The sequence below is a fragment of the Danio rerio genome, chromosome 4, assembly GCF_052040795.2.
Source record: "Danio rerio strain M-AB ecotype USA chromosome 4, GRCz13ab, whole genome shotgun sequence".
Lineage (NCBI taxonomy): Eukaryota > Metazoa > Chordata > Actinopteri > Cypriniformes > Danionidae > Danio > Danio rerio.
In genome coordinates, this window is record NC_141024.2 from 75209910 (window position 1) to 75222500 (window position 12591).

The 12591-nt window shown below is 38.9% G+C and overlaps 2 protein-coding genes across 2 annotated transcripts in view; both read right to left on the bottom strand.

Moving 5' to 3' along the window:
• Positions 1-1475: 1475 nt before the first annotated feature.
• On the bottom strand, positions 1476-6499 carry LOC147845315 (uncharacterized). The gene is made up of 6 exons (XM_087249983.1): positions 5466-6499; positions 5200-5353; positions 3831-4914; positions 3573-3725; positions 3153-3245; positions 1476-2976 (listed from the first exon to the last, which is right to left on the bottom strand). Exons 3-6 carry the CDS (start codon positions 4887-4889, stop codon positions 2689-2691), a joined length of 1593 nt encoding a protein of 530 aa, XP_087106109.1. The 5' UTR covers positions 4890-4914; positions 5200-5353; positions 5466-6499; the 3' UTR covers positions 1476-2688.
• A 5851-nt stretch (positions 6500-12350) lies between these two features.
• Positions 12351-12591, bottom strand: part of LOC108184069 (protein NLRC3-like) — a gene marked incomplete at its 5' end in the record, with an annotated part of 44123 nt that continues 43882 nt past the window's right edge. The window contains 1 exon segment of the mRNA NM_001444298.1: positions 12351-12591. This exon segment is cut by the window's right edge and continues 1580 nt beyond it.

Genomic DNA, 12591 nt, shown 5'->3' on the forward strand with positions numbered 1-12591 from the left:
ATGTGATGTTTTCCAAATAGTGTAAGAGTTTTAGTTCACAATCCATAAACAAGATTATCTTAATCAGTTATAATGATCAATTTACAGAACACTGAAATATAATAATGAGATCACGAGAAACCAGAATAGTTTAGTGTAATCACAACTGAAACAGTCATTTAATAATAGTGTCTGACTCATTTTACAAATCTAACACATAAATCATTACATGGCTAATATATATCTGTAATATTTTAACATGGCTTTCCTTTACTTTATTAAGAGGTGGTTTCCTGGACCAAGATTAAGCGTAGTCCTAGACTGAAATGGCCATTTAGATCAGACTAACAGAAATGTGCTTTCTCTGTCACGGTTTTAAAAGTCTAAGACTTAGTCTAGTCCAGAACTGAACAGGCTGATTTCCTGGAGGAACACTAGAGCAACTTCAGGACTAAACTGAGGCTTAAATTAAATCTATCAGGAGGCAGGTTTAACTTCAGATTCATTTCATTTGGAGGACACATGGATTACCTGAACTCTGTCAATGATGATCAGCGCTTTCCACCAGCCAGGCAAGTTCTTGCAGACAGAAGTGACCCAGTGCAAGGTTTTGATGAATTAAGTGTTCGAGATGCATGAAGTAAACCATTTGTGAATTAACAGCACATCACGTAAACCACCCTGATGCTGGAACCCAGGCTAACTACAAGGTACTGTTCAATGAATATAGAAATGTTCCAGGAGTCATCGGTTGCATAGAGGGAACCCATATTCCCATTAAGTGTCCCTCTACTCCAGATGCGGAGGAATACAGGAACCAAAAGAACTGGGTTTCCATCAATGCCCGAGGTGTATGAACTCCCCAGTTAGAGCTCTCAAACATTGCTGCATGGTGGAAATGTGCAACTCATGATCCTCCTCAGCTCATCTCTGTATACTCAGTTTGACAGAAGAGATCATAATGGAGTTTTGCTTGGTGACAGTGGGCATGCTCAGAAGGGTTTCAGCTACAGCCAGGCTCATATGCGCACAAGGGCTTTAGTCGAGCGCATGTTCGGTGTTTGGAAGAGTCGTGTTCAGTGCCTTAGGAAAACACCCAGATTGAAAGCACACTGTAAAAACTAATCTATAGAATTTACCCAATAAATCTGAGGTAACAATTTGCATCGACTTTGGCTGGGTATATTTAATGCCATATATTGAGTATAAACTATTGACTTTGGCTGGGTATATTTAATCCCATACATTGAGTATAAACTATCGTCTTTGGCTGGGTAGATTTAATCCCATATATTGAGTATAAACTATCTGAAGTAAAAAGCTATTAAATACTACAAAAATTGGGTAAAAAATACCTCACATTTATGTATATATTCAACACCTACTTATTAGGTAAAAACTATCTCTTTAAATCGAAGTTTATTAATATCAGTTACCTAATAACAATTACTTATTCAGAGTAGGTAAAATCTACCTCTACAATAAAGACATTTAAATTGGTTATCAACTCAATGTTTTTATTCCAAAAAATCAGAAAACGCACTTAAAATAAAGTGCAGCACAACAGCATTACACAACATTTCAAGTAATGACATGTTTTATAACTCGCTGATCTATCAAATATTTCAATAATGTTGGATAATAAAACATTTCCCTGTTTTAGGACATCCAGATCAGAGCAGAAAAGAAGTAAGCAAAGAAAAGGGAAAAAAAAGGAGAAGTGAGGAGATTAGAGCAGAGCTGGATGTCCAATCACATCAAGATTTTCTTTTATCTAAACTCTTAGACTAAACTTGTGTCTTTTCAGATTTACACAACAGTAACTGACCAGTGGTCTGTTATCCATATACATTCATAAAACAAAATAACTGAACAGTCTTGCTTATATGCAGCACTGATGCACCAAATTATCAAAACACACAGAATAAAGTGCTAAATAAAGTATAACAGCTTCACACAACAATGAACAAATAAACCTGTTTTATAACTCATTAAGACAACAGTTTCAAATGTTGTTTCAATAATGTTGGATAATAAAACACATCTAGATCAGAGAAGAAAAGAAAAGTGAGGAGAGAGGGGAGCAAAAAAAGGAAAATAAAAAAGAAGTGAGGAAATCAGAGCAGTGCTGAATGATCAATCACATCAAGATTTTCTTGTATCTAAAAACACAGAATAAAGTGCTAAATAAAGTGCAACAGCTTCACACAATAATGAACAAATAAACCTGTTTTATAGCTCACTAAGATAATTTTCAAATGTTGTTTCTGAATAATTGGCTACTCGCATACAACTCTTTCAGAGGCCACTTATTATATTTTAAAAGGCAAAACCACACACACAACCTCGTTTTTCTGTGCATGTACAGTATTAAATATAAAAAAAGATAAAAGAAAAACAAAATACCATAATTTTTTTTTTTTTTGTCCTTACTCTCACTCTCGCAGATAGGATCAGAATGAAATAAGCAAACAAATGGGGAAGAGGGTAGGTGAGATCAAAATTGTTCAGGCCACTATCTATTAGTATTCCTTTTCTGTCAATATGGGGGAAAACACAGAGCAATGGAGAGGGCTGAGAAACAGTGGATGGGTCTGTGTCTGTATGTGGAGCAAATGAGGGAAGAGAAGAAAAATATAAAACAGTCCATTACAACTCCATCAAGGTATGTCCAAACAAAGAATCCCCTTTAAACAAGGAGAGAAATGTCTACTGCATAAGCTTATTTTTGAGGCTGTGGACTTTCTTCAGAAGTTTTGCCCCATCAATTTCCAAAAAAAGTTTTTGAAAAGCTTCAAATGTGTTCTTCAGCTCCTTTGGATATTCAATGTTGATTGCATATATGAGTCCCATCAGCAGTATGCATGCCTTTGTTCGGCTTCCACATCCTTCCATCACTTGGTTTCCCTCGATCACAATAGACAAATCGTCCTCCTCAGCCATGACATTGTGCTTCACAATCACCTTCATTGTTTTGTCTGTGTACTCCTCACATTCCTAAGTGTTAAAAAGAAAGAAACAAAAAGCACACACAATTTTATTTCAAGATGCTCTTTCAATATATTTCAGTTTATCTAAAGGAGAGCAGAAGGGAGTAGAAGACAAAAGGAAAAGGGAGATATAAGAGGAGGATCCCTTGAGTTAATCAAGAATATGTTATCCATATGACATACCTGCCATTCATGGAAAAGATCTTCTTGTCTTTCACCGAGGTAGTTAATGAGGCAGCAGACAACAGCATCTCTTTTTTCCTCAATGTTCTGTGTCTGTAGGGAGATACAATTTAGCAGAGTGGGGGGTTATTTGCATGTACTAAGACTGAATTCCGGCCCTGCAATAGACTGGCGACCTGTCCAGGGAGAACCCTGCCCCTTCGCCTGATAAATGCTGGGTTAGCTTAAGCTTCTCTTGACCCGGATAAAGCAGCAAAGAAAATAGATGGATAAGACTGAATTCACACACTGATGTTAAAAGTTAGTTTAGGTTGGTAAGGAGCTCAACTTAACACAACAAAGCAATTGTTTACAAATAATTTAACTTTTAATTCCCTCATATTAATAATTATATATCTATGAAAAAATAAAATAACATACATTTGAACTGTCCAGCAGAGGACGCATCTTGCAACCAGCTGCTCCTCCTTTGGCACGCATTAGCCGCAAAAGACCAGGTGTGTACTCATCAAGCTTCCGCAGGAATGTCTCCTCCAAGGAAACCGTTGTGATGCGTCTGAACTCCTCCTTGATCTAGGAAGTAAAAAGAACAAAAATTATATGTTAAATGACAGACCAGATCTCATAGTAATCACATGAAAGTATCTTAGTGGGGGGAAAAAAAAGAAAAATTCTCACCTGAGCCTCAGTGAATAATGCTGGCCACCTTTCTTTAAACACATCAACAGAGGGGCTGAGGCTGACCACTTCAATTCTTCGGCTAGAGAAGGTTTTATTCATTTTATCTGCAATTATCTTTGCATTGTTTTTCTTTGTAATTTCACAAATTAATTCAAGTCTCTCTTTCTCCAGTGTCTCTTGGCTTTCACCAGTAGGGTGTGGAGGGAGGTAATTAACCTCTGCTTTTTTGGCCTTTTTTATATTTTTTAAAGGCCCTACATCAGCGGGATGCTTCCTTTTTAAGGTGTTGATTTCAATTTCCGGGTAAGAATATTTTCGAGATCTTAGCTTGGCACGGTAATTGTGCATCTTGTTTTTTATGCGCTGCTGCCAGCCATATAATCCCGCAAATGAACCTGGCTCCCTAAGACACGGAAACTTAGAAACCAAGGCTTCAGCTACTGAGAGGATCTGCTCATTGGTTGGGTAAGCGGTGTATGAAAAAATTACTTTTGCAAGCTCTTGCATTATTGCTGATTTAATACTGGCATCCATGAAGTGTCTTCCAGTGGCATGATACGAGTTGTTTGCCTCTGCAAGGATTAGTTCTATGTCTCTGGAAAACTCTGGTACTTGGAATGGCACTGGCCATGCAGCAGAGCGACATGAATCAGGAAGAATAATGGTATCACTGGAACTTGAAGATTCGCAGTTTGACACCTCTGAGGATGCATCATGATCTCCAGGGCAGATGTCCGTTTCAGCAGTACTAGCAGGATGGGTGCTCACTGTACTCAATGTAGATGATTCAAATACTGGGTGTAGGTCAAGGGTGATTGTCGGCTCTTTTAGGATCACTTTAACAGTGGCCTTGTCATGCAAGTCAGCAGTTGAGGTGACACTGAAAAACTGATTGTCAAAGTTACTGTCTTGGTATAGTAGTCCAATTTCCCCATGCAATTGGAAAGTTGCAGTAATTATGGAAACAAGATCTTCCAATGTATTTGGAATTCCTGTTGGAAGTTTCAATTTTTGAATGTTGTGTTCTTCTAAAATTACTCTTAACTGGACCGCCATTGTTGATTGTAGTGTGTTTCTTTAGCTGTAGAGACAGAAAGAAAAGAAATTGAGACAGGTTATTAATAGTTGATGAGCTTACTTGCATATGTTTGCTTCAATATTGTTCTGCCAAAGCAATAAACGGATATTTAATGAAGCAGAAATTTTAAGAAATAATCTGATTGTCATTTTTTTAAGAAGAGGTAGATGAGGAAAGAAGAAGGAGGATAATAAGTATTACAATTTTTTCCCATAACTGAGGACTTTGGTTAAGGTAACTACACCTTTGAGGACAATGCGATTTATTTTATTTGGAAAACTTGCATACCTGTAAAGGATACACTTGCGGTGTGGTCGTGTTTGGATGTGTCAGGCCTAGAATGGGTAACAGCTGTCTATCAGTGAGTCTCTGCTTGTGGAGGACAGACAAGAGAAACTGAAGAAAGGGTCAAATAGTGAGTGTCCACATACACAGACTCTGCCTGCAACAGAAATTAAAACAGAAATTACACAAAAGAAATGATCAGACATGTACCTGGGTTAGATTTTGTACAGTTGATTTTGTGTTTATCACAATATAATGTAAATGATCACCTCTGGTGGTTATTCAGGTGTTTGTTTAATATGCAAAATGAATTATGACCCCAGGCATTAAAAAAAACTAATTGCAGAATGGCGATCAATTGGGGAAATAAATACAGTAGTTTATCTGTGCTCCTCTGATCAAGGCAGTCTGTCTGACAAAGGTCAGTTATGCAGAAATGATGTGTTATGTGTACTTAACTCACTAAAATAAAGGCATTGCAATTACATATATTAATATCTATGCTTAGCTTCATAGATGTAATATGCCTCATATACCATATTACAAGATTATAAAAAAATTATTAAACACTGATGTTTAAAAAAATACCAAATATAAGATAAAAAAAATTATTCTAAAATGTTTTAACTGATCCCACAATTTTTTAAAAATGGGATACAGAGGTACTGTTTTTATGTTTCAAACAAGACAAAAGGGAAGTAACGTTAGTGCAAAGCAGTAGCGCTCTCTCTTGTTCTCCCTCTCTCTCTCTCTCTCACACACACACACACACGCACAGCACGGCGGATGCGCTCTTTCACTCACTCACTCTCTCTCTCTCTCTCTCTCTCTCTCTCTCTCACACACACACACACACACACACACACACACACACAGAAAGCACAGCGAATGCGCTCTCTTTCTTTCTCACACACACAGCACGGCGGATGCGCTCTTTAACGCTCTCTCTCTCTCTCTCTCTCTCTCTCTCTCTCTCATTCAAATGTAATCTCTCTCTCTCTCTCTCTCTCTCTCTCTCTCTCACTCACACACACACACACACCCACACACAGCACGGCGAATGCGCCCTCTTTCTTTCTCTCTCTCTCCCTCGGGAGCGCTATATAGTTAGGCCACCCGCTCCGGTTAAAATTACACCAGAGTTACCGACCGCTAACGTTACTGCGTTTTATCTGGAAATTTATTCCCGTGCTCAAGAAAACCGGTCGGGTTCCGCGAAACAGCCGCAGGAATGCAGACCTCTAGCCTGGGGTCAGTTTGTGTATTTGAACACATCAAACCGACGCAAGAAACACAACATACCAAGTTGCCTGACCGACGGGCAGACGTTGCTCAACAGCCGGCTGTTGGCTTGGTGTGTGCCGGGCCATGGTGACGCCAGCGACAGTTTCAAACTTTAATTTCAAGTAATGACATTTTAAACAAATGAACGCAGAATAAAAGTGATGTGTAATATCTCATAATTTCAAAAATGACCTTAAATTGAGCTTACCTTAACTTCTGCTGTTCGATGGCAGCCGTTGAGAGGATCCAGCGTCGCCCAGTCACTCAAAAACGCGGGCTGACGCATGCGCAATTTCAAGCAAAAAACTCACGGTTTAAGGGTATACTTTACTGCCTTTATCAATGTGATGATTGTTACTGTTGACGAATGGGTAGCATATGTAGAATTTACCCATTACTTTTAAATTCCTTGGTTGGCTGCAATAATCAAGTAAATTTTATATGGTTTTCACAGATTATATTTACCGCTCTCAAAAATCACTTTTTTCAGTGCAGGTAGATGCTGCACTGCTGCAGAGACTGTGGCATCTTCTGCTGATGTCTCTGAGGTGGCAGTAGAGTCTGAATCAAATACATTGACTCTGGCTCAAATTGTTGCAGGCGCTTCTGTTGTACCTGCTTCAGTTCATTCTGAGATAGATGGCATGAATGGTCACAGTGTTACGCCAGTATTGACAGAAAATATAGCAGTCACTGGAAAAAGCAACGAGGCTGGAAATGAAGCGGAAATGCAAACTGAGGCATTTTTCAAAGCTCCAATAAAAAGGAGAAAAGGCAGAGGTAAGATGACAATAACACAGACCAAAGAAGACAAGAGCGAGACTGAAAGTGCAGTTTCAGACATTGACAGCGATTCTTCAGACTCCAATGATTCAGGCTGCTCTTTTCTTCATCACTAAATGAGGATGAAGAGCAGCAGTGGTGTACAACACTGAACAACTAACTCAGCTTTCAAGAGAAACAAAGAGACTGAAGCTGAAGACTATTGTCCAGATCCATCTGCTCTTATAAGAGATGTAAAGAGGTGCATGAAGGAAGGAGCTTTCTGTGATAAGGACGTGTACCGTCTTAGAAAATCCATGAGAAAAATGAGAAAACAAATGCGTGAAGATGAAGAACAGGACATGGTGTGATAGCTTCTTCTGTTTTTGACTGTTTCTATCATTTATGAGAGACATTAAGATTGGAGCTCTACACTTGAATGCTGCTAGAAACAGTCAGAAGAGAATGTGTCTGTCTGAGTTTATAAAGATGAAACGTATTGATGTGACCTTCATTCAAGAGTCTCAGAGTGCTTTATTTAATGAAATAGACTGGAGAACAGAATGAGATGCTCAAGTGTTCATGAGTCACATGTCCTCTAATAGTGGAGGAGGAGCTCTATTGCTTTCACAGCAGTTCTCACCAATTCTATGTGGAGAGAAAGAAATAGTCAAAGGACGTTTATTACAAATTAAAGCAAAACTTGAGAATATTTTAACGACTTCTTTAAATATTTACGCTCCTACAAAAGCAGATGAAAGAATAGATTTCTCCAATGCTTTTAGTGCTGTCCTTAAAGATATCAAATCAGAAGAGTTTTTCATTTGAACAGCACAGAGAATGAGAAGAGAGATCCAAATCACTCAGAAACACATCCTGCTTCACTAAAAGTGCTTCCACAATGAGTAAGAGTGTTTGATTTATGCGATGTGTGGAGGAATGATCATCATGAAAATAGACAGCACACTTGGGCACATAGTAAGAATCATTTTATTTCAATGGCAAGGCTTGATAGATTTTACATGTTTCATTTTCAAGCAGATTGTGTCAAAGATTGTACAATAATTCCTGTTGGGTTTTCAGATCACTCTTCTGTTATTTGTACTATAATTGTTCATTCTGTGGAGATTAGGAGTGCCTATTGGCATTTTCATACGTCCCTTTTAAAAGATGAGACATTTATTGAAATCTTTTCTTTATTTTTGGGAATTTTAAAGAAGAAAAACATCTTTATTCTTCACTGCAGCAATGGTGGGATTGTGGCAAGATTCACATTAAACAATTATGCCAAGAAAACACTTTTACTGTCACTAAAGGAGTTCCTGAATCCATGAAGAAACGAGAGGATGAACTAACAGACCTGTTTAACACAACAGCAGCTACAAGCAGAGATCAATCTGAAACCCGGAAATCAAACACAGATTTGCTGGCTGATCTTTGAGGAGTGAAAGCACAAGGAGCATTCATTCATTCAGGTTTAATAAACATCACACAAATGGAGGCTCCTTCTAAGCTTTATTAGTCTAGAACAGAAAAATGGCCAAAGTGGAATTATTCATTCACTAAACAATAATGCAGGAGAGGAACTTTATAATCCAGTGACATACGTAAACATGCTGTTCACTTTTATTCACAATTATACAGATCATATAGAAGTTAAAGATCTCCCAAACACTGATGAAGACTCTAATGCCATGCTTGAGCTCTCATCGTCACAGAGTGAATTATACACAGCGGTAATGAGTATGGGAAGTGGAAAGACTCCAGCTATTGATGAATCCCAGTAGATTTCTGTAAATCTTTGTGGTCTGTGATAGGTGATGATGTTCTTTTGATTCTTGATGACAGTTTGAATAAAGGTTTACTCCCATTAAGCTGCAGAAGAGCTGTAATTACTGTGTTACCAATAAAGGAGACTTGCAAAGAAGAAGCAACTGGAGACCAGCATCACTTTACTGCACCCATTATAAAATACTGTCAAAGGCATCAGCTACACGATTGAGTAAGGTAATAGGTCAAGTAATACACCAAGATCAACATTATTGTATAGCGAATAGATCAGTTTTTGACAATATTTATTTGGTTAGAGATGTTTTAGAAGTAATTGGGTATTAATTGTGGACTGATCTCTTTAGAGCAAGAGAAAGCGTTTGACCGTATACAACATGAATATTTAATAAAGCTTTTAGAAATGTTTGGTTTGAGCGCAGCTTCTGTAAATATGATCAATGTTTTGTACAGAGACATTCAAAGTGTATTAAAAGTCGACGGTGGTCTGAGCGCTGCTTTTACAGTACAGAGAGGAGTTAGACAGGGATGTGCTGTGTCGGGGATGTTGTACACACTGCCTATCCAACCTGTGCTGAATAAACTAAGCTCTGAGATAAAGGGTGTGCGTGTTCCTCATTGTGACGTTTCTCTGCATCTTTCTGCTTGTGCTGATGATGTTGTTGTTTCATATCGAATGCGGAAGATATTCAGAAACTGGATTTTATTGTAAGTGATTTTCAGAAGATCTCCTCTGCTAAAGTCAACTAGGGAAAGAGTGAAGCCCTGCTTGTGGGCAGCTGGAGCGGTGTCCCTCCCAAGTTACCTGGAGGTTTGACATGGAAGAAAGGAGGCTTGAAATACCTCTGGTGAAGATGACTGTGTTCAGAAGAACTGGAATGACACGCTTGAGAAAATACAAGGACTTCTACAACAATGGAAATGGTTTCTTCCCCAGTTATCGTATAGAGGCCGCACACTTATAGTTAACAGCTTGCTGGATCCTCTATATGGCACAAGCTGGCGTGTGGAGACCCCCTATTGGTTTACTACCGAATCTTCAAAGAGAGATGGTCAATTTGTTCTGGGACAACCTACATTGGATCCCTCAAAGTGTTCTCTTCTCACCAAGAGATGAAGGAGGTCAAGGCTTGGTTGATCTTGTGAGTAGAGGAGCAGCGTATAGACTGCAGGTCATCCAGAGACTATTGTTTGGGCCCAAGAGTCTTGAAGAGCCGGTGGTTTTTGTCAGGAGATGACACTCCAGGATTGATGGACATATCAGTATCCAAAACAATGCCACGATTGAGAGACATTGTTGACGAAGCAGACACTGGACTGAGTGAATCTTGCTAAATGTATGGGAATAGGATCAGTAAGGTTTGCACAGGAACTCTGAGATAAACTGAGTGTGATGTTGAATGAAAAACACTGCTGGAGAGTTCTAGTCGGGATCTTTTTATCCCAGATGACGAGGAGTTTTCCCTGATATCAGAATTGAAGCTGTTGTTGGAGATGTTGGGGATAATAGTCCATCGCTGTGTTTTAATGAAAGTGCTGATGTTAGTTCAGCCGAAGGTGAAATATTTGACAGAGATATTGTGGAAATAAATAACGAGCACATTTTAAAAGACAGAACTGACACGGTATGGAGAAACACACTGGCAGTAGAAGAAGTCATGAAAGCAGAATGGAGAATGATCTATAAAGCAGCATTGATGAGAAGAGGAGGACACTTGCAGTGGAGAATATTACATGCTGCTGTAGCTGTGAACACAAATGAGCCCTAATATCAGTGAGACGTGTCCATTTTGTCCAGAGAGAGAAACTATTGTTCATTGTTTTACAGAGTGTACAAGACTTTCTCCACTGTTTAAAGGGGTGGTCCAGAATGTTATTTTTAAGGCTTGGTTGTGTTAATAAGATGCAAAGCAATGTGTGCTCATGTTTAACTTGAAGGAAATCGTGTTATTTTTTCATAAATCTCACTTTGATTATACACAGCTACTCAGCTAACATGAAAACGACTGTCATATTTCCTAGTTTCTCTAAAAGGCCCACCCTCAAGTGACTCTGATTGGTCATCATCATAATATGCTGTGATTCGCCGATCGGCTCCACGTCACGCCCTGACAAGCACGCGCGTTTTGTGTAAACAGTCAGTCAGTCAGTCAGTCAGTCAACACGTGTCTGTAACGAGTGAAAATGGGATGCGGCTCCTTTAACTGTTTCTGTGCCTTTTAGTGTGTTTATGCGTGTATACAATGAAGTATCTGTAACACGAGAAGCGCATGTGCGCGGGAGAGATTTTTATTGTTCTTTTTCTCTCATGCTCGGATTAAGTTATTTTCTATGGTGACAGAATAAAGCACAAGATGTGAGATGAGACCTTTGTGAGCCTGGATTGATTTGTTTTTGATGTTACACTCCAGTTGGGAAATCATTGCTGTATTTTTTTTAAAACAACGCGTTACAGGACGTCTTTCATGCATATGCGGAATATGCCTGTGTAAGTAACATGAATCGTTCACATATCTTTTGCGACTTTATTGTCCGAGTTGTAAAACGCATAGCAAAGCTGCCTATAGAGAGAAACTCTGCCGTCTCCCACAGAGAGACGCAGGTGCTGGCCAAGAGTGCGTGTATGTGTATGTGTGTGTGTGCGTTTACAGCCGTTTGATAAATATAGATTTGTAACGTTAGCTAAGTCGTTAGCGGTTACCATAATTTCCCGTTGTTTACATCTTTGCTACAACACACCGTTAAAGTTAGACACTGTACATGTCATGATCAATTTTAACAAATAAAAACACTTACAGGTCATGACTCAGAGTTCACAGCGTCTCCTTGCTCCATCTTTGAGGAGATTTTAACTGAATCCAGCACTGAACTGGGAGAGATTCTGGAAGCTGTGTTTTGTCAAATCATGCTTGCTATGTATTTTATAGTTCTCTGGAACATAATTAATATTGAACTGTAAGCACTTCTGTGTTTGGGTCGTGTCATTTGGAAGCCCAACAACAGAAACAGAACAGCTCTGTGGAAACAGCAGGATGGCATTTCTCTCTCTGCAGTAACGTTACAGCGCCTCTGGCCACGGCCTTTACCTGCGCAGTGTGGGATGCGCAATAACGAACTTTTGTGATCTCACAGGGGGCGGAAGTATTTTTTGTAGTCCCCAAAATTCGTTAATTGTAGGCGTTGCTAAGCTAACTCTGTACAAATCAAGGTCTCCCTTTGCATTAAACTTTGAATATTTTACATTCAGAGATGCTGTTTATGTTCACACAGCTACATTACACATCAACTGAAGTTTAAAATATAATATCGTAGTGGACCACCCCTTTAATATCCTGACTGCTTTATTTTCACCAATGCCTCATTTCTGTTCAAAACAGGTTTTTATTTGAGGCTTTCAGTAAAGCAAATGCAGAAATACAAATGTCCACTAATTCAGTTCTTATTGACCGAGCAAAATGAGCAATCTGTGTTTCTAGGAGAAATGAAATCAACAAAGACATGAACAAAACACTGCATCTATTATTAAACACAGGAGAACATCTAGAAGTGTTGAGGATTTAA

Bases quoted from the DNA above. Each gene is read 5' to 3' on its own strand.
- LOC147845315 (XM_087249983.1), bottom strand. From the start codon at position 4,889: ATGGCGGTCCAGTTAAGAGTAATTTTAGAAGAACACAACATTCAAAAA. The intron at 3,726-3,830 runs GTGAGAATTTTT...TTTACTTCCTAG, and splicing joins CATTATTCACTGAGGCTCAG to ATCAAGGAGGAGTTCAGACG. The intron at 2,977-3,152 runs GTATGTCATATG...TTTAACACTTAG, and splicing joins ATCTTTTCCATGAATGGCAG to GAATGTGAGGAGTACACAGA.